The 26,919-nt window shown below is 43.0% G+C and overlaps 1 protein-coding gene across 1 annotated transcript; it reads left to right on the top strand.

Moving 5' to 3' along the window:
- Nucleotides 1–3,438: 3,438 nt before the first annotated feature.
- Nucleotides 3,439–25,934, top strand: HTATSF1 (HIV-1 Tat specific factor 1). Its single transcript, XM_075835914.1, has 9 exons — nt 3,439–3,705; nt 12,632–12,812; nt 17,195–17,242; nt 17,333–17,487; nt 18,537–18,700; nt 19,453–19,549; nt 22,756–22,845; nt 22,929–23,066; nt 25,553–25,934. Exons 1-9 carry the CDS (start codon nt 3,550–3,552, stop codon nt 25,841–25,843), a joined length of 1,320 nt encoding a protein of 439 aa, XP_075692029.1. The 5' UTR covers nt 3,439–3,549; the 3' UTR covers nt 25,844–25,934.
- The last annotated feature ends 985 nt before the right edge of the window (nt 25,935–26,919 follow it).

Raw genomic sequence — 26,919 nt, 5'->3', positions numbered from 1 at the left:
GTTCATTAGTCACATCCCCAAACACACTCCAGTAGGAGGGGTAATGGTGGTCACCCAGCTTTCCCAGACCCCTGAATGGTAAATCTCTCTAGTTGTACTGAGACTGTTTGGGAATGTGACTAATGAACCTCTCAGTCTCTGCACAACTGGAGAGATTTATCGTTCAGGGATCTGGGAAAGCTGGGTGACCACCAATACCCCTCCTACTGGAGTGTGTTTGGGGATGTGACTAATGAACCTCTCACACTCCAGTAGGAGGGGTAATGGTGGTCACCCAGCTTTCCCAGACGCAGATATAACCAGGAAAGGGCTGGATCGACGGGCTGAGGGTGCACAGGGTTTTTGGTGATCCCCCTCTGTCATGTGATCGGACGTAGGTTACCGGTTCATCAGACGGGGTTCATGTGACTATAAATCTGTCCATAACAAGAGACAGTGCACTCGGGACAAGCCCTGCCCTCATGCCGTAGTTGTGTGGTTCTGACTGCAGTGATGGCGGTGGGTGGCTCTGACACCCGCCTCCCCCGTCGGGTCATCCCAGGACAGAAGGAGTGTCCGGATTAGAGACACAGCGCCGCACCTGTTCTCAGGTTGTGTCTGGTATTGCAGTTCACCTCCATTGAAGTGAATGGGACAGAGCTGTAATACCACACACGACCTGAGGACAGGTGCGGCGCCATGTTTTCCTGGACGACCCCTTTAAGAGTGTGTGTGTGTGTGTGTGTGTGTGTGTGTGTGTGTGTGTGTGTGTGTGTGCGTGCGTGCGTGCGTGCGTGCACGCCGCTGATACTTCATAGCCGCTTATCAGCTGTTTTGAAGAATCAGTGGCGAGCGCACACACACCCCCCAAGTGTAATCAAGCATTTTTTTATGTCGTTTTTGGCACGTAAAATGTGCAAAAAAAAACATGACAAATACACGCCGTGTGAACCTGTCAACTGAAAAGTCATTCACTTCACTTTCATCATTCTAAGGGTACGTTCACACACAATGTTTTCAGCTGAAAAATCGGAAGCAGAACGCCTACAAGCATCTGCCCATTAAATACGGTGTTCTGTTCCGACAGGGCGTTTTTTACGTGGTCATTTTCCAAAAACGGCGCGTAAAAAAGACGCCCGCCAAAATGAAGTGCACATCACTTCTTGGGACGTTTTTGGAGCCTTTTTTCATTGACTTTATAGAAAAACAGCTCCAAAAACGGCCATAAAAAAACGCGAGTTTGATTAAAAAATGGCTGAAAATCAGGAGCTGCTTTCCCTTTGTTTAGTAAGCGTGTGAACATACCCTTAGCCTTTTGGTGTGTTCTATAACTGCTGCCAGCTACAGAATCACACCCAAAATGGCTGCCAGACACTGCTTAGCAATTTGAAGACACCTTTTCCTGGCTTGTGCGAGGGGGGGGGGTGAGGTTCTCTCCCACATTTACAGCAGTTGTGAGTCAGGTTGCTTTGCCTTATTCACCTTGCTGTAATTCTGGGAAGTGCTCCCCCTGGTGGGCAACATAGGAAAACATGTCAAATTATTATTTAATTTTTAATACTTTCCACCATATGGAAGAAAAATAAAAACACAGCAAAAAACTAAAAAAATATAATAGAAATAAGGAACGACACTTAAAAAAAAAAGGTTTAATTCGTGACACATTCCCTGTAACATAAGAGGCTTTACTACATTTACGGGCCACGTCAGTACATACAATACATTTGATTAGCAACAAATAATATCCAAATGTATACATAGGCCTCGTTCACACTGCAGTATTTTGTATCAGTATTTGGAAGCCAAAACCTAGAGTGGGTCCAAAATACAGACAGGGCGCAGCTATTTCCATTATACTTTTTCTCTGTGTAGGTTCCACTCCTGGTTTTGGCTTCCAAATACCGTTGCAGAATATCGACCTAAGGGTATGTTCACACGCTGAGAGGCAGTTACGTGTGAAAAGACAGACTGTTAACAGCTGCCTCGTTTCACACGTAAAAGCTCCTCCTCGTAATTTACGAGGCGTCTGAGACGCTCGTAAACCTTGAGCCGTGCTTCATTGATTTCAATGAAGAACGGCTCAAATTACGTGGCAAAGAAGTGCCCTGCACTTCTTTGCCGAGGCAGTAAATTTACGGGTCGTCGTTTGACAGCTGTCAAACGACGACTCGTAAATAACAGGTCGTCTGCACAGTACGTCGGCAAACCCATTCAAATGAATGGGCAGATGTTTGCCGACGTATTGCAGCCCTATTTTCAGACGTAAAACGAGGCATAATACGCCTCGTATACGTCTGAAATTTGGCCGTGTGAACATACCCTAAGGCTGGGTTCACACGACCTATTTTCAGGCGTAAACGAGGAGTATTATGCCTCGATTTACGCCTGAAAATACGGCTCCAATACGTCGGCAAACATCTGCCCATTCATTTGAATGGGTTTGCCGACGACCTGTAATTTACTCCTGTAATTTACTCATCGTCGTTTGACAGCTGTCAAAAGACGACACGTAAAATTACAGCCTCGTCAAAAGAAGTGCAGGACACTTCTTGGGACGTTTTTGGAGCCGTTTTCTCATAGACTCTATTGAAAACAGCTCCAAAAATGGCGCGAAAAACGTGAGTTGCTCAAAAAACGTCTGAAAATCAGGTGCTGTTTTCCCTTGAAAACAGCTCCGTATTTTCAGACGTTTTTGGCTCAGCGTGTGAACATACCCTAAATGGTTTTTCCCACCAAGCCACGGGATATGTGATAAACGTGTGACCACCGGGGGCCCCACCCATAACTAGAAGTGCTATGCTCGGCTGTTTCTGTCCGCCACTCTATTCAAAATCCTTCTCACTGCAATCATGTAGTGAGGAGGAACAAGGGCCAAGACCCCAAAATCTAGTGATTGATGGGAGCCCCAGCAATCATATATCCTGTGGGTAGGGGATAGATGTGCTTAGTGGGGAAACCCCTTTAGGTACTGCCATGTGACAGTGACCATACCCATAGATTTCTATGTCGAGTTCTCTACAATTCACAGATGGGTATAAATGTAGTGCCCAACATAATAGCCCCCTAATATATTCTATGCCCTCCCCCTCAATCCCTATGTGCAGAGGATCAGCACATCATCAATCCCTGTGTAGAGAACTAGACCCCATTAATCAAAGAGCAGGGCTTCACACCACATAAATCCCTTTGTAAAGAGCATAACCCAGAAGAAGCAGCGAATAGATTATTACTAATACGGCCGTTTCCCCCGCCTCCTCTACCCGTACAGCAGGTGATGATCACACCGCCATAGTCCTGCTGCCTGCTCGAGCTTTCCTAGGCACGAATCTCTATGTATGTTAAATCCCTCCCCTTTCTACTGCTCGGTCATGTGATTTTTTATCTTGTGGCGCGTGCGCACTTGAGATCGGAAGTCTGCGCTTGCCTGGTGCTGACGCATGCGCTTGAGCTGACATCTATTGCGCATGCGTACTGGAAAGTACTGGGGTTCCCTGTTACATTATCTGTTTTGAGGATCCGGCGCACTGTTAGTACATTGCTTATTTAACCCCTTGGGGGTCTAACAAGAACATGGACAGTAACGAAGCGTTTTATGAGCAGCTGCGGCTCCAGCAGTTGTACGGAAATCGTGAAAAACAGGACGGGCAAGACCCCCACACCTTCACGGATCCTACTGATGGCACGGAATATGAATGGGACCTGGAAAAGAAAGCCTGGTTTCCTAAGGTGAGTGCCACTTGTGGGCAGCGAGTCCGTGCTGCGAAAATGGTTCATTCCTCCTGCTTAGTCTCGGTTATCGGAGGGGTGTAACTAGGAAAGTCTCATAGATAGAGGGTCGGGGGCTATTTTTAAGTTATTGCATGAATAAGAATTCCCTATTGTTCGTATTGGAATTGCCCCCTATATAATGCTATAATAATCTGCAGAGGGGCTGAAAAATACATCGAAGATGTCCACAGTATAAAGTCCGCCATTTATAACCCTGGCGCCGAACTGCGTTTATCCAATCAAGTGCGCCAGAATAGCGATGTAACGTTCTCCACGTTTATAAAAGGTGGGCGGCATTTTTAATCTAGTTGTGGCATGTACAACAGGTTTAGAAAAAGATGCACCAAAGGAGCGAGGCGTAACCGGTCACAATGGTTACGCAAAAATGATTATGGACGAGAACCGTCTTTGAAGTAAATGTACGATAGCCGTGATGGGGTGTAAGGGAGAGAAGCGCTTCTAGTGTGCCGTGAGTTGCGCTAAATGTATTCTTAAGCTGGAGCCATCTAGATAACTCACGGAAATACTTCTTATACCGCATCAGGGTCATCAGACGTGTCCGCCAGTCTGCCGATAATACCGGCCTGCAACCGCATACTAAAAACTCCACGCTACAATACTAACACTTAAGACCTTTGTCAAACACTATGGGCAATGGAAAACCATATCATAAGTAAAAATACTCCATACTGTGTGTCCATAACCAGCCATAGAAATAACGAAATGCTGAGCCTACAACTGCAGGGCGTTCAGAGACTTCTGTGGTTATTCTGATAAAAACACGGTATGAGATCATTGAGAGGGTAATGCCGTATTAAAGAATAACTCTGGAAGGGAGACGCGACGTTTGTTTCAGCCTCTGGATGTAAACAAGAATGTTCCCACTCACTGACCGCAAGCAGAGATCTTGAAATGGCAAGGAATTGAAACAAGAAATAAAGTAGAAGATTGCAGAGTGTTTTATTATACAGTGACTAGAGGGGTTATTCTTTATGTAACTTATCATTCTGTGATCAGAGTTCTGACACTTTCTAATACTTTTTTTTTCTAATTTCGTCACCAATCTGAGGGCAGCATAAAGGAGTGCCAGACATGATGATTTCAGCGCGCTATCTATTAAGGTGGAATAGATGTATTCCAGCCGTATTTACTGACTTCGGCAGGACCGGCCGACCATCTCCTGTGCCCCGACTATCCTCCGGGAGAAAAGAAACGGGGGACATTTTTTATTTCAACATTCCCAAACCTTTTGTTCGTTATTAGCTAAGCTTTCTCCTTGAGAACCCATGCGTACTAGGCCGTGCCAACCGTGCATGTGGGATACAGGAAGAATAGCTGTCAGCCGAACGGTCGTTTGGCTGACGGCTATCTAAAATGTATGGCCGGCCTTAGGAACTACAGAACATTACTCACTGAGTATTTAGTAGTTCTACTTACGGCCAGCGGTCAGAGACATGAAGGTCCCGCCAAACCGTCAGGCCATCGGCCGAGAGAGAATAATACAGCTTCTATCTATACAGGATACATAGAAGCTGTATCGTAAAAAGTAAGGTAAATTAGAAAATTGTTTAAAAACACATTGATTTAATAACAAAAAAAAAAAATATTCCAAAGGTGCACATGGCTTTTAAAGGGTAGCTAAACTTTTGAAAAACTCCTGACATGTCATAGTGACACGTCAAAAGTTTTGATTGGTGGGGGTCCGAGAACTGATTCCCACACCAATCGCTAAAACGAAGTGGCAGAAGAGCTCAGGTGAGCGCTGATCCGCTTTGTTTCTGACCGGCTTTTCTCAGAAAGCCGATGTAGCGGAGTACGGGCTCATAGACTTTGTATTGAGTCCGTACAGCGTTACCTCGGCTTTCAGAAAAAAGCCGGTCAGAAACAAAGCGGCTCAGCGTTTACCCGAGCAATTCAGTGCTCGGACCCCAAACAATCAAAACTTTTGACATTTCACTATGACATGTTAGAAGTTTTTTGAAAGTTTAGTTACCCTATAAGTATAACTACTAAATGCTCAGAAACTACAAGACATTACTAAGTAATCAAATAAATATATATATATATATATATACACACATACACACTAGTCCTTCTCAATGAATTAGAATATCATCAAAAAGTTAATTTATTTCAGTAATTCAATTCTAAAAGTGATACTCCTATATTCTATAGATTCATTACACACAGAGTGATCTATTTCCAGCAATTATTTTCTTTTAATGTTGATGATTATGGTAACCGTTAATGGTAACCCAAAATTTAGTCTCTCAGAAAACTAGAATATTCTATAAGCCCAATTTCAAAAATGATTTTTAATACCAAAATGTTGGCCTATGGAAAAGTATGTACAGTATATGCCCTCAATACTTGGCCGGGGCTCCTTTTGCATGAATTACTGCATCACTGCGGCGTGGCATGGAGGCGATCAGCCTGTGGCACTGCTGAGGTGTTATCAATGCGGCGTGGCATGGAGGTGATCAGTCTGTGGCACTGCTGAGGTGTTATCAATGCGGCGTGGCATGGAGGCGATCAGCCTGTGGCACTGCGGAGGAGTTATGGAAGCCCAGGTTGCTTTGATAGTGGCCTTCAGCTCGTCTGCATTGTTGGGTCTGGTGTCTCATCTTCCTCTTGACAATAACCACATAGATTCTCTAGGGTGTTTAGGTCAGGCGAGTTTGCTGGCCAATCAAGCAGTGATACTGTGGTTAATACACCAGGTATTGGTACATTTGGCAGTGTGGGCAGGTGCCAAGTCCTGCTGGAAAATCAAATCCGCATCTCCGTAAAGCTTGTCAGCAAAGGGAAGCATGAAGTGCTCGAAAATTTCCTGGTAGACGCTACGCTGACTCTGGACTTGACAACACAGTGGACCAAAGTCCTGTTTTCAGATGAAAGTAAATTTTGCATTTCATTTGGAAATCGAGGTCCCAGAGTCTGGAGGAAGAGTGGAGAGGCGTCAATCCAAGTTGCTTGCGGTCCAGTGTGAAGTTTCCACAGTCAGTGATGGTTTGGGAGCCATGTCATCTGCTGGTGTTGGTCCACTGTGTTATATCAAGTCCAGAATCAGCACAGCGTCTACCAGGACATTTTCCAGCACTTCATGCTTCCCTCTGCTGATAAGCTTTATGGAGATGCTGATTTCCTTTTCCAGCAGGACTTGGCACCTGCCCTCCCTGCCAACAGTACCAATACCTGGTGTAATAACCACAGTATCACTGCGCTTGATTGGCCAGCAAACTCGCCTGACCTAAACCCCCTAGAGAATATATGGGGTTATTGTCAAGAGGAAGATGAGACCCCAGACCCAACAATGCAGACACACAGGACCCGCAGTCACTGAAGCTGTCCGTGCCGCTGATGTGACAGATTCGAGTTTCAGCACAAGATACAGCTTCTATGTATCCAGGATACATAGAGGCTGAAGCTGTATCTCAAAGTAAAAACATTTTTTTTTTTAAAAAAAAAAAACGTATTACAAAGTTGCATTAAACACTATAATACATTGTTTTAGTAAAAAACCAAAACTCTTAAGTTTACAGCCTTTAAAAACTGCATCAAATGTATTATTTCTCTAGCTGGGAGTTTGCTACATTTGAATCCACTCCAGGCAATCCTCTGTGAGCTACACTACATACATCTGCAGCACAAATCTCCTGAAACACAAAGTATATGAGAAAATTGCTGAATGTTTCATTATACAGTGAATTTTTTTTAATTCAGCGTCCAATAAACCAGATCGTCTGATAATCTGGCACTGGGTTTTCCAGGTGGGCGTGTATATAACCCCTATTTTGGGGATAAGTGTGGGTCCCAGAGCTGGGACTTGCATCTATGAGACATAGTTACATAGTTACATAGTTAGTACGGCTGAAAAAAGACACATGTCCATCAAGTTCAATCAAGGGAAGGGAAAAGGGAAGGAAAAATTTCTACACATAGGAGCTAATACTTTTTTGTTCTAGGAAATTATCTAACCCTTTTTTAAAGCCATCTACTGTCCCTGCTGTGACCAGCTCCTGCGGTAGGCTATTCCATAGATTCACAGTTCTCACGGTAAAGAAGGCTTGTCGCCTCTGCAGCTTGAACCTTTTTTTCTCCAGACGGAGGGAGTGCCCCCTTGTTTTTTGAGGGGGTATTACAAGGAACAGGATTTCACCATATTTTTTGTATGCGCCATTAATATATTTATAAAAGTTAATCATGTCCCCCCTTAGTCGTCTTTTTTCAAGGCTAAATAGGTTTAATTCTTTCAATCTTTCCTAATAACTTAGATTCCCCATGCCCCTAATTAGCTTCGTTGCTCTTCTTTGTATTTTTTCCAACTCCAGGGCATCCTTTCTATGAACTGGAGCCCAGAACTGAACTGCATATTCTAGATGAGGCCTCACTAATGCTTTGTAAAGTGGTAATATTACATCCCTGTCCCGCGAGTCCATGCCTCTTTTATGACATTTCCCATAGATACCGCTTTAAAGCCAAAATTGTCCACATCGTTCCAGGGTAAAGGTGTTCTTTGCTTCTGCCCTGGTGAGCTGCATTTCCAGGAATGAAATCGTTGGCTCAGGTTAGCTGCTGATCTTATCCCTGGTATTACATTTACTGACCTGCAAATCCACCATGCAAAGCAGTCTGAAGTTGGATCAGCGCTGTGGTCTATTGCAGTCATTGTGACAGCTGTGCGCCTCCATCATTTGCTTGATCATAATTTATACATTTTGTCAGGCCCCTTATGTGTCCGATTTTGACAGCTGTATTGTTGTGCTGTGTCAAGTTCGAGGCTTCTAGATGCTGATGGGAACTGGGCAACTGTTCTATGATCTGTACGCACAATTATCCTTCCTACAGACCTGTAAGTATGAGCGATGCCGTGACCTGGCTGCTTTTGCAAATTTGGCCAATAGTCTTTATGTCTATGGGCACCATGAAACACCCGCAGCTGACTGATCTTGTGGGCGATAGCAGTTGGCTTATGTTACATTGGTCGGCTGCACTGAAGCACTTTCCCCACATAGACCAAAACAGGCATGCTTTATGTTCCTTCCCCCTACCCCTCTGTCTGTGCCATACAGCAAGTGTGGGGAATGACAGCTGCAGCTGTTCTTTCTACCCCAATGGAATCCCATGGTTCCTCTCCCCTCTATTTGTCTTTTTCCTACATGGACCCTTTCCTCGGGAGGCTCTCCTGCCTCTGTCCCGTCCCCCCATACTCCTACAGAATCCTCTCTCCTGTGATGCTGTCAAGGGGCCCCCTACTCCTCTGGCCAGCGGCAGCAGAGGATCCCTTGGCTTCTTCTGGGGGCAGTTTTTTATTTTTTTCTATCAATGGCTGGGCCTGCTCTCTGGTCGCATTGCTCGATTCCCGCGCAATGCAAACATGCAGCTCGGATACCTATGAAAATCAAGCCATTGGCTTTTTGAGGCCTACTAGGCCGCACTTTACCTCAGCTCTGGTAGCAGTGGTCCGACTGCACCAACAAATCCAGATCGCAGTTCTACCACAGCCTACTAGGTTGCACTTTGCCCCTACTGCTCCGGCTCCTGGGCGCAACCTGACCTAACGGTGTGGCTACATCTTCAAATTCTGACCCCGACTCCATTGCGGCAGCAGCCCAGTAGCATCCTCCTTATTTAAACCCTGACTTCACTGCAGATAACTGGGCTGCACTTTTGTCCTGAAGCAGTGGAGGGTGTATGTTTGTCTTCCTCCTCCGTCCCCTTTTTTTTTTAGTAAGGGACAGTGGGTGTCCACTTCCCTCAATGTTCTAATAAGCGATGTTGCTGCCATCCATCTGCCCTCCACTATGGCTGCAAGTCTGTTTCTACTTCCCTGGCTGTGCGATTCCTCTCCAGCCACCCAAAGACACTGCTTAACGTAGGACCAGCCTGGTGTGTCTTCCTTCTTATTGCATTGAGCCCGGTGGTACATGGTTGCACATTACCCCCTTCCATAGGTAAAGTAATTGCGCTAATGCTAGACCCTATAATTGATATAACTACACATCAGGCATACACATTAACCCTTTTATAGGCAGAGTAATTGCGCTATGTTAATGGATACTGTGTTGAGCCTCCCTAGTTTTTGTTAAGGTTCGCATAATTTAGAGGGAGCTACCGAGAATCATGGCAGTTTTCCGGTACAGGAGGATCTCCGTCATACCAGACTAGGACCACATCCTGGTGAAAGCCCCATCCCATTTCGAAATCCAGACAGTCTTAGAAATCAACTTAGACACCCTCACTTCTTTCTGCATCCAAGCGGAATATCTTTAGACTGGGGAATTCACTCCAGCATCTCCCGTCCAATGTCACACTTGTCCACTTCTTCCGGCGGGATCATCCTATTCTTCACACCCATGCGGTACGTGAGGCATCCCAGTGCAGGTTTTCTTCTCTTACTGTAAACCGCATTATTTTTTAAATTTTTTTTTTCTCTCTAGACTTTTCTGTTAGAGGAGCGTCCAATCTTATGCAGTCTGACAATGCTACCCTGGTCACCTACTTGACCCATCAAGAGGACCCGCAGCTCAGCAGTATTCCTGTAGTCCGCCAAGCTCCTATTGTGGGTTAGGAGCCATGTTACGCCTGTTTTCCTTCGGCTTATATACTGGTAGAGATCTACTGTATAGGGGGCTTTCTTAGCAGAAGAAGCGGCCCCTTCATCCTCTGGCTTGTGCAGTGGACACTCTGCCCTTTCCCTGAGATTAGTTCAAACTAACGTACATCTGCCCTCTTTCTCTATCATCTCCTCAGGTTTTCAAGGTGGGTCTATTCAGTAGACATACCAACAATCCTGGTGGCATCGGACTTGCCTTTTATCCTTTTATTTCCTGGCCAAATTCCCCTGACATCTACCCCTTGAGAAAGCTGACGGCGAAACGCGCGTTGGGGGCGGTCTGTGTGGAGATCTTCCGTTTTTTGGTCCATCATGCAATCCACGGGTTTGTGCAGTTTTCTTAGCCCATTTTGTGCTTTTTGGCCAGGTGTACATTACATCTAGAATTCTCTCTGTTCTTGAGTTTAATTATTTGGCTTATGATATATCCTTTTGGATAGAGATTTCTGTACTACACCACATCACATGATGCTTATACTATGGTAACATATAACTGGGACTATTTACGTTGTTTCTCCACACTCTCCTTTTAAATTGTGTGTATTATTGTTTTTATTTCTGTGATGGCCAATATGCTGTTATGTGCAATATAATAAAGGTTATTTTTTATTGTCATGATACGTAATTAGTGCTATGTGTCGCTTATTTTTCTGGATATACTAGCTGTCTTCACAGTCTTCTATAGTTATTGAGTTCTGCTTTGCGATCTGTGTGGACGCATTATTTTTTGGCGAATGCCAATGGTCTATAAGTATATAGGTATTCATCATTAGGAGCCATGTTTATGCCTGTTTTCCTTCGGCTTATATACTGGTAGAGATCTACTGTATAGGGGGCTTTCTTAGCAGAAGAAGCGGTCCCTTCATCCTCTGGCTTGTGCAGTGAACACTCTGCCCTTTCCCTGAGATTAGTTCAAACTAACGTAGATCCGCCCTCTTTCTCTATCATCTCCTCAGGTTTTCAAGGTGGGTCTATTCAGTAGACATACCAACAATCCTGGTGGCATCGGACTTGCCTTTTATCCTTTTATTTCCAGGCCAAATTCCTCTGACATCTGCCTCTAACGGACGATCTACTCTCTTGGGGTTCGGTCTTTCACCAGCTCTTTAGTGTCACTAAGTTTAACGTCATGACTGTTCAAACCACAGTACGGAGATCTCCTGGTTCTCCAAACAGATCATCACAACTATGCTGAAGGCCAGAAGATCTTACCATCTCGGCAGCAGGGTTTGGATCTGGGGCTTGGCTTGAGTTTCCTCCCTGCCTTCCAGACTTTTTTTCTGAGGAGTGGCTCGTCCGACTTCACTACTCCTTTGGACCTCAATCGGTTCCTAGAGCAAAGTAACATTTCTCTCTTGATTCTTGGTAGGTAGCCTTTGTGGGGGCTGTCTCTTCACTCACAATGTGTTTGAGTTGGCAGTTTCCTCCTGCAGTTGTCTCCTTTCTGCCAAAGGTGGTCTCTTCCATTTTGGAAAATGCTCTCTACTCCATCTGGAGGTGCTTGAAGATGTGCAGATTTACGGCAACTGTATTTTTAGGGATCAATATGGACGTTTGAGTGTCATGTTGCGCTATAGGCAGACCCCAAAGCTCAATACTATGCTCTACATGGTGCATACCTTGTGTCCACTGATGCTTTTCTCTGTCGCATAGTGTTAGGCTGGATTCACACGAGGTATTTACGTCCGTAATTGACGGACGTATTTCGGCCGCAAGTCCCGGACCGAACACACTGCAGGGAGCCGGGCTCCTAGCATCATAGTTATGTACGATGCTAGGAGTCCCTGTCTCGCTGCCGAGACAACTGTCCCGTACTGTAATCATGTTTTCAGTACAGGACAGTAGTTCCATGGAGAGGCAGGGACTCCTAGCATCGTACATAAGTATGATGCTAGGAGCCCGGCTCCCTGCACTGTGTTCTGTCCGGGACTTGCGGCCGAAATACGTCCGTCAATTACGGACGTAATGACCTCGTGTGAATCCAGCCTTACAGGTGACGGTGCACGGTCTGTGCTCACGCTTCTTTTCCCACCCCTGAGTACTGCTTTTTGAACGTCCCAAAGTAGTTATCTGTATTCCCCAAGGAGCAGAGTGAGAAAAGGATTTTATGGTAAGTAACAAAAATGCAGTTGTGTTAGTTGACCTCTAATGTGTATGGCAAGGCTAGACCATGCGCCTAAAAATGTCTAATTATTCAGGCTGTTTTCTATTGATGTCTTTGAAAGATGTTATTGTTGTTTTAAAATAATTACATTTTCTTTGAATTAGATAACTGAAGATTTCTTGGCAATGTATCAAGCAAATTATGGGTATGATGGTTCTGAGAATTCTGAGCCTTCTCAAACCCCCAAGGAAAATAAAGATAAAGAAAAGACTAAGAAAGATCCCAAACCTCAACCGGAACTGCTTGAACAGAAAACCAAAGGAGAGAAGAGAAAAGTTGATCCAGGTAATGTTTCTCTTCTCAGGCTAGGGCTACATGTCAACGTGTCACGTGACAAGAAAATCGCCATGTTGCTTGCAACTGATTGCCTATGTGATCGCATTGCAACACGCGGCCTACCAGGACTGAAACACGACCGTCGCAAAAATCCAAACTAGCTGGATTTTGGGTCGAAAGTTGCATATGACATGGCTTCACAAAAAAATTGAGAGTGGCATGCGACTTGCACACTTATCGTGCCTTAAAAGATGTGCTACTTTAAGGTGACATCATATGGCGTACTTTTTTTGTTGAGTGACGCTCAGGCTATTTGATGTCATGCAACCTTGAAGCTATAACCTTAAACTGGACTTCTGTCAGGAAGAAAAGGTCTTTCCTCTGAAGGTATCCAGTTCTATCTTTGGCAGAAAACATTTGTCTCTCACGAGGCTCATTCTTGTGGCCATGTGACTTAAAGAGGCTCTGTCACCAGATTTTGCAACCCCTATCTGCTATTGCAGCAGATCGGCGCTGCAATGTAGATTACAGTAACGTTTTTATTTTTAAAAAACGAGCATTTTTGGCCAAGTTATGACCATTTTCGTATTTATGCAAATGAGGTTTGCAAAAGTACAACTGGGCGTGTTGAAAAGTAAAAGTACAACTGGGCGTGTATTATGTGCGTACATCGGGGCGTGTTTACTACTTTTACTAGCTGGGCGTTCTGACGAGCAGTATCATCCACTTCTCTTCAGAACGCCCAGCTTCTGGCAGTGCAGACACACAGCGTGTTCTCGAGAGATCACACTGTGTCGTCACTCACAGGTCCTGCATCGTGTCAGACGAGCGAGGACACATCGGCACCAGAGGCTACAGATGATTCTGCAGCAGCATCGGCGTTTGCAGGTAAGTCGATGTAGCTACTTACCTGCAAACGCTGATGCTGCTGCAGAATCAACTGTAGCCTCTGGTGCCGATGTGTCCGACACGATACAGGACCTGTGAGTGACGTCACAGATCTGCACTGGCAGAAGCTGGGCGTTCTGAAGAGAAGTGGATGATACTTCTCATCAGAACGCCCAGCTAGTAAAAGTATTAAAAACGCCCCGATGTACGCACATAATACACGCCCAGTTGTACTTTTACTTTTCAACACGCCCACTTGGACTTTTGCAAGCCTCATTTGCATAAATACGAAAATGGTCATAACTTGGCCAAAAATGCTCGTTTTTTAAAAATAAAAACGTTACTGTAATCTACATTGCAGCGCCTATCTGCTGCAATAGCAGATAGGGGTTGCAAAATCTGGTGACAGAGCCTCTTTAAGCCTTATTTATGAGCTTTTCTAAATGTCATGATTGTAACAGAGTTGAGGACTGAACACATAGGCTGGGTTCACACAACCTATTTTCAGCCGTAAACGAGGCGTATTATGCCTCGGTTTACGTCTGAAAATAGGGCTCCAATATGTCGGCAAACATCTGCCCATTCATTTGAATGGGTTTGCCGACATACTGTGCCAACGACCTGTCATTTACGCGTCGTCGTTTGACAGCTGTCAAACCACGACGCGTAAAAATACAGCCTCGTCAAAGAAGTGCAGGACACTTCTTTGCAACGTAATTTGAGCCGTTCTTCATTGAATTCAATGAAGAACAGCTCAAATGATCGGCCGTCAAAGACGCCTCACAAAATGCGAGGAGGAGCTTTTACGTCTGAAACGACGCAGCTGTTTTCTCCTGAAAACAGTCTGTCTTTTCAGACGTAAAAGCCAGTTCTCGTGTGCACATACCCTTAGGAGATTTAGGGTCTGTTCATATTTTGCGATCACATAGTGTTTCTTGTTGCAGTTTTGTTAAAATTGTAGAAATATGACCGCATTGTGTGAATAAAACCTGATCAAAACTAGGGCAAAGGAAACATGAAAAAAATGCCCATACTAACCAATTAGTTTGCCGCTTTAACGCTTTCACGACGAAGGACAGATATATCCGTCCTCTGCAGGAGCTTGTTCCTGCATAAGGACAGATCTATACTGCCGGAATCCAATCGCGCTCCGATTCCGGCAGTTTAACCCATTAGATGCCGTTGTCCATAGCGACAGCGGCATTTAATGTGTTTGACAGAGGGAGGGAGCGACCTCTGTCACCCCATCGGCACCCTGCGCAAAGAAGTCGTGGGGCGCCGTTGGGTTTCCATGGCAGCCGTTGGCCTAACAAAGGCCCCCAGGTCTGCCTTCAGCAACTGCCTATTAGGCAATGTCAGAGGCATGGCCTACTAGATTGCCTGTCAGTTTTACATGGACAGGCAATAATGCTTTGGTATACTAAGTATTCCAAAGCGTTATATCTGCGATCAGAAGATTGCATGGGGAAGTCCGTGGGACAAAAAAGATTACAGTAAAAATAAAATAAAACCACTTTTTTTCCCCCAAAAAGTGGTTTTTATTTAGTAAAAGTGGCAAAACAAATAACATATACAAAAATATGGTATCGCTGCAATACAATAAAATTAACACATTAATTAAACTGCCGGATGAATGGCATCCAAAAAACGACAAAATAAATTTTTTTTTCTCCCACCCCCCCCCCCCCCATAAAAAATAAAATAAAAGTTAAAAAGTCCCATGTACCCCAAAATAGTACTAATGAAAACTACACCTTGTTCCGCAAAAATCAAGCCCACGTACGGCCACATTGACGACAAATAAAAGAGTTCCAGCTCTTGGAATGCGGCGATGCAAAAATAAGTAATTTTTTCTCTAAGGGTTTTTAGTTTGCAAATGTAGGATAACATATAAAACCTTTTATATGATTGGTAACCCCGTAATCGTGTCGGCCCATAGAATAAAGTTAACATGTTATTTACGCTGCATAGTAAACGCCATCAATTTATAACAGGAAAATCAATGCTGGAATATCTGCTTATTTTCTATTCTCTCCTAAAATAAAGTTAATAAAAGTTAATCGATATAATATATGCACCCAAAAGTGGTGTAATTGAAAAATAGAACTCGTCCCGCAAAACAAAAAAAGCTCTTATATGGCTGGGTCGACGACATAAAAAAAAAAAAAGTTACGACTCTTGGAATGCGACCGTGAGATAAAAAAAAATAATCCTTGGTCACTAATGCACAAAAAGGCCTGGTCATTAAGGGGTTAATATTCTAACCAATCCTAGGTCTCCTTTACACATCTGTTTGCTTGACATGTATGATCTTGACATTGGAGAAGTTCACAAGTCCACGTTTATATGGCTGTATTTCTATATGCGGTCCACGTTTCTTAATGCATTGTTTTTGTGATCAGATACTGTAAAGGAGCCAAAATCTCACCGTAGATATCAATGGAGCCTGAAAAAAATGGACTTGCAGTTGTGTATATTGGGCACTCTAAATCCCAACAAGGTGAAACCTTTACAGGCATCTTGTAGATACCACAGTTTAATCCCCCACAGTTCCTGAGCTTATGCCAAGACATTACCGATTTTGGTTGGGCAGATTGGTACACCAATATATTTCACAGCGCTGTTCAGACATTTATCATCACTGTCCCCTATGAAGCTTTTAGTCTAAATGTCTTCATTCAGGCACACTAGGACCAATTTTTATAGGACCCATCAGCATGTTTTTGGAGTGTGGGAGGAAATCTGAGAACCCCGGAAACCAATGCAAACACGGGGAGAATATACAAACTCCATACAGGTGTTGCCCTTGGTTGGATTCGAACCCAGGACCCCAGTGCTGCAAGGCAACAGTGATAACCAATGCGTATTAAAAATAAAGGATAAGACTCTCCTGCTCCATGGCAGTGAATAAAAAAAAAATGTACAAAAAAAAAGTTAAATAATAATACTAATTCTATATATATATATATATATATATATATATATATATATATATAATTTTTATTATTTTAATCTTTTGTGTGTGTATGTATGTATATATATATATATATATATATATATACACACACACACACACACACACACACAAATCTGTACGTATATGGCAACTGTGTCAAGCTACACTATATAATGTTATGTACATTGTATTATCTATGACGTTACTATAGCGCCGAATACAAAGACCCTTTAGCCTCCGTACATGGATGATAATCTTCCGGGTACATACATTTTTTTAGCAGGTAGGACCGGGGTAGAGAAGACAAAAATTGGTGGCCAGGAGTGAGTACATTGTATATTTGTGGTAATGTACATGGACGTATTACTACCTGACGCTCATGCAAAATGCGTTCATGTCACACTGATGACACTGCGGGGACCGTGCCCTTAGACCGTGACTTTACGTGAGGTGGTCGGGGAGGTATTAATTACACTACATTTAAAGCTGTGTCTTCTATGTAATATTCCTGAAAACTAATAATAAGATATGTTTGTTCTCATTACAGGTTGGTTCAATGTGGATGATGAAAGAAACACCAATGTGTATGTGACAGGTTAGTGACCATGACATGCGCCCACAGACACAGGTGTGCGGTGCTGACATTATTCTGGATTTGATTCTTTTTTTCTTCTGTGCCTTACAGGACTGCCCCCTGATATTACAAATGATGAATTTGTCCAAATTATGTCTAAATGCGGCATTATCATGCGAGATCTACAGAGCGAAGAATACAAAATAAAGCTTTATAAAGATAAACAAGGGAATCTGAAAGGAGACGGCTTGTGCTGTTATCTCAAGGTCAGTCATCGCTCATCACGGGTCCACTCGTCTGTTGTCCACTTTATTCCTGATTTTCCCTTAGTCCAGTTCACTTTGGTTCTATACATCATGGTAGGTTTGCAAATTATTTTTGCCCCGTCACTTTCATTGATGCAGCCTTTATTTTCTCTCTGCAATGTTGACACGGCGTTTGTGCTCCGGTGACAGGTTTTTAAAAGATTCTTTACCTAAATTTTATTTTAGAAAATTTGATCAGTCCTGTGGTCTGAGATGGCGATTGGGATGGTCCGGGAGTGGGGTCCCCTGTTCAGGTTCCTCAAGTCTTGGCTAAAGTGTAGACCAGTTACATAGAGCGTCTTTCGCTCGGGGATTTACCCTGTCCTGCAATACACAGATAACCTATTGATTTGCATGGGCACAGTGTAATGCTCTGTGGTGGCGCTGCAGGGATATTGAACACTTACTGCCAGGTTTCCCCACAGATTAGAGCTGATCGCTGGGGGTCACATGAGATTCCATCTTCATGTAGATTCACTGTAAAGGGGTTTTCCGGGGCATTTAAAAGATAGGCTGCAGACAGGAGATGTGCTAAAAGAAGAAAAACGTGTTACTCACCTGGTAAATCCTCCAGCTCCGGTGCTCCCTGTAGGTCTTTTAACTTTTATAGGTAGAGATTGCGTCCCGTTCCATCCATATGACTGCTGCAGCCAATCACTGGTCTCATCGATAATGCTCCATTCTTGCCAGCATTTTTTTATTTTAGCAAATCTCCTGTCGGCTATCTGTCTTTTAAATGTCCCAGCAAACCCCTTTATGGTGAATCTACTTAAAGATGGAATCTCATTTATCTATACAGTAAGACCGTATTCACACAAGTCATTTCTTGCCACAAATTTCCAATGCAATTTTTTTATAAAAATGACAGTAAAATATTTTAGTTTGTACTAAAAAAAAAAAAGCATTAACAATTGAGGCAAAAACCACAGGGTACGTGGCGCATGTGAATACAGGGTATAAATGTATAGGAATCTAACACTTCATTGCATTATGTTCTTTTCCACTTGCAGAGAGAATCTGTTCAATTGGCGTTGAAGCTTCTCGATGAGCATGATATCAGGGGGTACAAGCTTCATGTTGAAAATGCAAAATTCCAGTTGAAGGGGGAGTATGATGCAACAAAGAAGAAGAAGAAGTGTAAGGACTACAGGAAGAAGATGTCTCTCCAGCAAAAGTATGTACCTGGATACAACCTCTCCGTGCTTATATCTTAATATTATATATATATTATATACGCTTTTAGCCTTAAATAGGCTGTTCCATCAGGACAACCCATCTCAATAAGTCCTTTTAGGCCATGTGGACATCATAGAGGGGGGGGGGGTCCCCTGCTCAGGAGCCTTAACAGAGAGGTGAGCTGGCGGTCACATTCATGCATTACGTGGTTGACAATTCAATTGAAGTGGCGGCATGTAATGCTACCGATCCGGTGCTGCGGCCGCTGCAGGAGAAAGCTATGCCCAGATGCAGCTTCCCTGCCGATAACCGCTGATCACCAGAGTTGGAGAAGCTGAATCCACAACTGATTGCGGGGTCGGCTTCTATTTTATCTGTCACCATAATAGCATGTGCCTATCGTGGCCACAATACATCAGCACGTAGAAAAGGACACGGAGAGTGGGGGAGGGGGTGTAAGGCATCGGCTACAGTGAATGGGAGAGAAATCGGTAAGGTATATTGTAAAATCCCCTCCCTAGCCTTTGGGGACTGGTTCTTCCCTTGTCAGCCTCTGGGCACCAGGAGAGCTGGTTACACGTATAATTCTACGCTTCCTAATGAATAATTGCACTGAGAAACTCCACGTATTTGCTTTCAATTTCCTTTAACTAGACAGCAACCACTAAATGCCCACCTTGTAGTCTTGGTTATTGGCCTTTAACCTCGCCATCTAACAACTGCACTCAATTGTGGTTTTATTTTTCCCAGGCTATTGGATTGGAGGCCGGAGAAGAAAAATGACGCAAGGAAGCGATTTGAGAGAGTTATTATTATCAGAAATATGTTCCATCCCACAGACTTTGAGGTGAGAGTTTCTTTCAAGAGGCAGAAATCTGGCCCACACAATCACTCCCTGGTCTTTTGTATTCGTATTAGTCCTTGTTGATGCTTTCCCTGCGGCCTGTAGAGGTCGCTATTGCTTCACCAGTTGATCAGTCTGAATGCAGTAACAGAAGAAGCATGGAGAGTAACCAATAAGTGTCACTCAGTTTGTACTTAAAATAATTCTTATTATCAAATTTTCCTAAAGTGCAAAAGAATTAATCTGTTGTTTTTTTTTTGTTTGATATGTCAGTATTATTGGATTATTTATTTCTGTTGCTCATATAGCACCAACATATTCTGCAGTGTTGTACAGAGATTGTCCCTATTGGGGCTCACAATCTCCACTCCCTACTGGTATGTTTGGGAGGGCAAACACAGGGATAACATACAAATTCCATGCAGATGTTGTTCGTGGTGGAATTTGAACCCAGAACCTCAGTGTGGCAGGGCAACAGTGTCAACCAATGAGCCACCGCGCTGACATTGGATGTGAAAGGGAGGGGGGTAATGGGTTGAAAACATCTAGTGCATCACAAAAACTAGTCACTTGTGCTCTGTATCCCATTTGTGTTCCCTGGAACCGGATCCACTGCTACCTCTTAAAGGGAATGTGTCGCTAGAATTTATTTTTTTATTTTTTAGTTAAACAGTTAGTGTATAAATGATTAAACATTGTTCTCATTTTTTTTATTTTTTCACGAGTCAGGAAATATTAGAATCTAATGTATAATTTATAACATTTCCCAGTGCTGGTCACTAGATGGAGCAATTCCCAAAATTGCAGCATTGCATGTGGTAAAGAAACCACATTGCTTTATGCTGCAAAATTTGAGAAGACACACTCGCTCTAGTGAGCTCTCAGAATCCCCCCTCATTTATCCTGGCTAGTGCCAGGAGAAAGGAGGGGATTGAACGGTCAAACCTCCTACACTGTGTGTTGCCATTTTGTGAGCGAACACACAGTGTAGTAGGTTTACATACAGCAGTAATCACACACTAAAACACGTACATACACAGAAATAACTTACCTGCTCCTGCCGCCGCTGCTCCCTCCGGTCCATCCGCTCCGTCTGCTCCCTCCGCTCCAAGTGCTTGCATCAGAACACAAGTCCGGAAGCCGCGACCGGAAGTAGTAATCTTACTGTCCGGCCGCGGCTTCCGGTCCACAAGAAAATGGCGCCGGACGTCGCTCGGCCGAAGACCTTCCATTTGGACTGTGCGGCGTTCCCACACAGACGGCGTACACCATAGTGAATGGAGCGGCTCCCGTTCGCATTCACTATGGGGCTGTATGTGCCGTATTCCATGTCTGTATGTGTCGTTAATCGACACATACAGAGATGGAAAAAAAAATGGCAGCCCCCATAGACAAGAAAAAGTAAAAAAATAAAAAAAAGTAAAACACAAACACACAAATAAATAAAACATTTTTTAATAAAACACTAAAAGCAAATTGATATATAAAAAAAAAATTTCCGTGACACTCGTCCTTTTAAAGCCTTGTTCACACAGGGCCGTTACATTGCAGCTGCTGCATGCATTTTTTTTTATTTTTTTGTAAACCAAGAAGTGGGTTTAAAAAATAAGGGAAAGTACTGTCCTATTCCTTTTCTCCAGCGTTAATGGGATCTGATAGGTGCTGGATAATGAAATATTCTGTATTATTCAACCGTCATGAAAAATGATATAAAGTTAGCCTATAAGGGCATGGATCATCGAACAAAAAAAAACTCTGATTAAATGCTACTACAAATTCTACTACTTTCTCTTAGATTTTTTTTTTAATTGTGAAACTTCTCATCGTATATAAATGATATGCCGGATTATCAAACATTCTGGATTATCAAGTGCCAGATGTAAGGAACTTCACTGTATAAAGAAACACTGGGTGTGCTCCTGGGATTTGTTTTAAGAAAGAAGAGGGATTTAAAGCTGTCATGACAACAATGGCCTTCTGGAAGGGCCAGGCAGCAGTCGGTGGCAGCTCTTCACGCTGCCTGTGACCTTTGACTTGCATAGCCGGTGCTCTCCTGCAGGAGGTCGGAGCAGTGATCACACCAGCGACATATAATCTGCTGTATTCTCGTCTGTTCCCGGGTTCTTTGTTTTGTGTATCTGTACGTCTGGGCATGTGAGTTTCTAGATCTATTTACAAAAATCAGTCCAGTGTACCCACCACTTATTGGGATATTTGCATTCGCTGGGGCATGGGCCAGGCCTTTCATTAGAAAAAAATCCCTTGCTTCATGATAAATAAACCGAATTTCTGGATACGCAAGTACCAGTCCGACCAGATTGCTGTATATTTTTACGACCCTGTGGAATGTGGGTAGGGCGACTCTTCAACCTCAAGTTCTTGGTAAGTTGCTACTGTTATGTGTTGAAAATGATCAGGTGGACGGTTATTATAGAAATTTGCTTATAATGAACGGTACAGCCGATCGGAGCCTCTGTCATTAGTGATTTATTACATTCATTGACGTCAAGCATTTATTACATGACTGGAAGTAGTTCAGGTTTCTGAAAACCTTCTAGAGTTGAAAATTTATTCAGTTTGTTAGGAAAGCAATTTTGTTTTAGTCCTTAACATAGATTTAAAAATAAAAACAAAAAAAAAACGCATGAAAGTATTAATCGTGCTTTTTATTGTAGCTCTCTTATATTGACTTGACTAGATTTTATTCAAAGCACGCCCGTCATCGCACATTTGCAGCTCACGAGCTACGCTGCTTATGCCATTTTTTTCTTCTTCAACAGGGAAACGAGATTTAAGCATTTAACCATAGTAAATCAGTTTTTTCTGTGTGGTACTACAAACAGTCTTTAAAATGAATATCCGCCCTCATGCACATTTTAGCTCTTTATGTGCAAGAGCTGTGGTGTGTTCTGAGCCAAAATGTACCTTCCATGGTGCTGCCCCTCGTTCTACATCCCTGAAACACTAAGGAACTGCAGTTGCATCCCCCTCCTCCCTCTTTGCTATTTACGGTTTCACACTAGAAAGAATTACAGTTTATTTTGGGGGGTTTTAGGCGACTGGAGGGGTTTTTGATTTATGCGGTAACAAAAATGATATCGCTAGGTACGCTTTGAACACCGTGTTGGGAAAATCAGTGCCCCCATATGGCGTCTCAGTGTCTGGTCATTTGGCTAATCCTAAATTGCCTCTTTAATTTTTTTATACAGGAGGATCCTCTAGTGCTGAATGAAATCCGTGAAGATCTCCGTTCAGAATGTGAAAAGTTTGGGCAAGTGAAGAAAGTCCTTATATTTGATGTAGGTATTCGGAAGGCGGCATCTGACACTTGGACGCTATAGTTTTTCTTAACCAACTTTCTTCTTTATATTTCTTTTTTTAGCGACATCCAGATGGAGTTGCATCTGTGTCATTTAAAGAGACAGAAGAAAGTGATGCTTGTATACTGGCTCTAAATGGGAGGTGGTTTGGTGGTCGCCAGCTAGTTGTTCATGCATGGGATGGTGTGACAGATTATCAGGTATTGTACAGCTACAGAATTTATATTATTACATGTGAAACTGTAATCTGGACCGGCGTCTCATGAAAGATCAGTCATTGCAGATCTAGTTGATGTTATTTTGTCCCCAAATAAGCAAATGCAAGACAGCACCCTGAGGGCTTATTCGTAATACTTTCACACCTACCTGGCTACCTGTTATATATTCCTACCTGCCGGTTGCACGAGTGTTACTTTCAGAAATCCTGTTTAGAGAACATAATACTGGCACTATCCCTTTAAATCAGATCTTCAGGCAGCGTATCTCAACAGAGGTGCTTTTTTCACTAAAAAGCTTGTTCCCATTTCTGTTTTTTCAATGGTGTCATTTTGACATGCAAGAATGTGACTTAGGAGGGTCAAGAGTTGCATCTCACTTGCGCTTCAAATTAAAGGCTGTACCCCGTTGGCTTTGATTTGGCTCGGTATATATCAGTAAATCCCATAGCCATGCATTACAAACACATTCAACAAAACTGGTACAAAAGAATAGCGGAGTATTTGCCGATGGTAACCAGTCTGATTTTTCAGCAGTACTTTGGAAAATGAAAACGGCAACACTTTTTCTTTGCACCAGTTTTGATACATCTTCGGAGTGTGATGATTGAAACCAATGAGGATCAATAAGGCAACGCTTCAGAAAAATTCCTTTAATCCAGCATCAATGAGACATGGTAGTTGCCAGATTATCAGATTTAATGGATTATCAGACTGTCATAGAAAAGTATATAAAGTTTACCAGACCTTCAGGAAAGAAATCTCAAAATAAAATATGATCCCAGATCTGCTACTATCATATTGGGTTTTTTTTCCCGAGAAATTACCCAAAGAGCTCTCTGCTCCTCTTGCTTCTGTTTTCCACATTATATCGATGTTCAGTCCTGTAAACAAGGGATGGATTATCAGACATTTTGGATTATCTAATGCCTGGTATTTCACTGTAGTTTATTCAGCACCGGGCATGCTCATGGCTGTGATGACTTGGCCGATCATCTCCTCAGCCACAGTACTCCAGGGACACTCTCAGTAGACCGATATTGTATTACAAAGTTTCAGTACTACAATTTATTAATAATATAAAACCCCTGTAATGCCCTGAATCCACTAGCCACCCATGCATTGTCTACTACTGAATAAAGTAAGGCTATGTTCACTTATATCCAGTGCTGTTCTTGCTGTCAAAACGACAGAAGCCTTCTGGAGCCACCATTTGGGTCCATTGTACAACGGATCCGGCAAAGTATCATGACTTCCATTAACGCCAATATAAAGTCCTCTTACGCCTCCTGCACGTGACCGTGTGCGCCGTCCGAGTCCCGTCAGTGATCCGAGGAAAGATAGGACATGTTCTATCTTTCCTCGGATCGGAGACTCAGACCATTTTTCACGGACCCGATTCACCCGCTAAAGTGAATGGGTCCTTGAAGACTATAGGGTGCCACTCGGATGCCGTCAAAAATGGCACGAGTGGCACAACAGTCATGAGCATGAGGCGTTAATGTTCTCATTGAAGTTTCCAGTTGGACATTGCCAGTTAGTTGTGTGTCACTGAACATACCTGACTTGCAACTCTCTGTTATAGATCGTAGTTGTTTGTTCTGTTGAGCTGCTTCTATAGCTATGTCATCACAAATTATACTCCATGACCATTCATAATAACCTGATAATTAATGTCTTCATTCTGCTAAGAGTCATTCATTCTTTACAACACTTCATTCACTTGACTGTGATTTCAAAGATGCAAGAATGTTTTTAAGACCATATCAATTCTGATTCCGTTTATTTTGATTGGCCTTCGTTAATCGATACATAAACTCTATCTTGAGACATTCCTTGTGCTTGTCTGTAGATGTGCCAAAATCAGCACTACTGATTGTATCGGACAAGACAAAGTCATTGTTTTATCAGTTCTAACCTGTGCAAGTACCTTGACAGAATCCTAAGGCCTCATTGTCTGAGTGCTATCCGCAATTTTGTGGATCGCACACGCACTCATTCATTTCTATGGATCCATGCGCACGAGCCATTTTACGGTCCGGATTTGTGGCTTGACAAATTGGTGACATAAATTATTTTTTTTGTGGGTCCATGAATACCAATGACACACGGCTGCAGTACAGATGGTTTTTTGCAGACAAATAGACCACGATGTATCTGTGGTTTCGCAGTCTGCAAAACCACTACGGTCATGTGCATTAGGCTTTAAAGGGGCTCTCAAGTTTTTGTCATTCAGACTGATGTAAAAACACCACAGGGAGACTGATCATCCAACGATAACTTGTACCGGCCATGGTTCACAAAGTTCTTTTCCCCATCAGTTACATGCTTTTAAAAGTTTAGGTGCATGTACATCCTATTTGACACCTTCTCAGGATTCTCTTTCATTTTGGGTTATGCATGATGATCACTGCACAGATTGTCTAGTTGCCTCTTTGACTACTAATATTAACAAATTATTTTTCAAACAGATCGAAGAGACGTCTCGAGAAAGAGAAGAGCGGCTCAAGGGCTGGGACACCTTTCTACAGACCGACAAGCAAAAAACTCCTGAGGATGTGAGTGATGAGAAGATGACACCCTCTGTAAATAATGGACAGTCTGAAAATAAAGAGGACAATATTACAGAACCTGCACCCGGTACAGAAAGTGTCCAGCAGCAAGGAAGTCCTGAGGCCGCCGAATTAGCTGATAACGATGCTGCATCCACAGACAGCAGTATTGGTAGCAGTGATGATGAGGATGGGGAAGGACAATCGTAGAATTTCATGTTTTTTAGCTGGCTGCCTCTAGCCATGTGAGTTACTTTTAGGGTGATTTCAGCGTAATACATGCTGACATTTGGCCAATTTACTATGCGTTTGATTTATTTTGCTTCGTTACAAAAGATTTTTTTTTCCCTCCAAATAAGCAAGTTTATCAGGTGTGTCTGTGTGTAATATATATATATATATATTTATTGGAGAAACTGTGTTGAGGGCACTTCCACTTTTAGTTTTACAATGTCAGAAGGTAACATTGGGTAAGGTCCACAAACGGGAGCCACCTCGAATTCCAGAACAACGGGGCCACAGCGCTGTCCTTGATCTCCAACACAGTGGTTCTCTCTGATTTCATAGGTGCTGTATCTTTAACACAGAAACAGTGTGTTGGAGATTATGTAGAAAACGAGGATTTCCACCCAAAACTTCAAAATGGCCATATATTTTAGAAGTCAGAACTAATGTTGTAGTTAGTCTTGTTATATTTATTATATATGCCATTTTTTGCACAACTGACAACAGGATCCGCCACGCTATTGGTTGTACACTACACCTGGGTTTACAAGCGCTGCCAACACAGCAGAATTTTTACGTACTATTATAATGATCCCTCGAAGAGAAGAGTCTGCGCTGATTGAAATGTGTAAAGAAAGAAAAAAATACTACTAAGTAATATATATGCTGGGCTTGTAGTGGTCAAAAAAACAGTTACTACAGCCAGCACATAACACTATGTATTACAGATAGTTGGCCTACGCCCGCACGTTCACTTATTAACCCCAATACTATGCAGCAGCCATACATGAAATATTTCAATTAAATTTGTCTATACGTTTTATATATATATTCAATGATTCTAATAAATGGGATTATACAAATTAGAAAAAAGGTGGGGGTTTTTTTTTGGGGGGGGGGGGAGGGGAGTGCCATGTCTGTCCATGGGTTGTGTATTGTATTCATTCACTTATATTCATTCATTTATGTCAATGAATAGAAGCTGTAATACCAGACACATCCCATGGACATGAGTGGTGCAGTTTCTGGTTTAAAAAAAAAACGAGCCCACAGCTCTTTTG

Source organism: Rhinoderma darwinii, chromosome 8 (genome assembly GCF_050947455.1).
Source record: "Rhinoderma darwinii isolate aRhiDar2 chromosome 8, aRhiDar2.hap1, whole genome shotgun sequence".
Classification (NCBI taxonomy): Eukaryota; Metazoa; Chordata; class Amphibia; order Anura; family Rhinodermatidae; genus Rhinoderma; species Rhinoderma darwinii.
The sequence above is the reverse complement of the archived record's forward strand: the minus strand, read 5'-3'. Positions and strand labels throughout refer to the sequence as shown.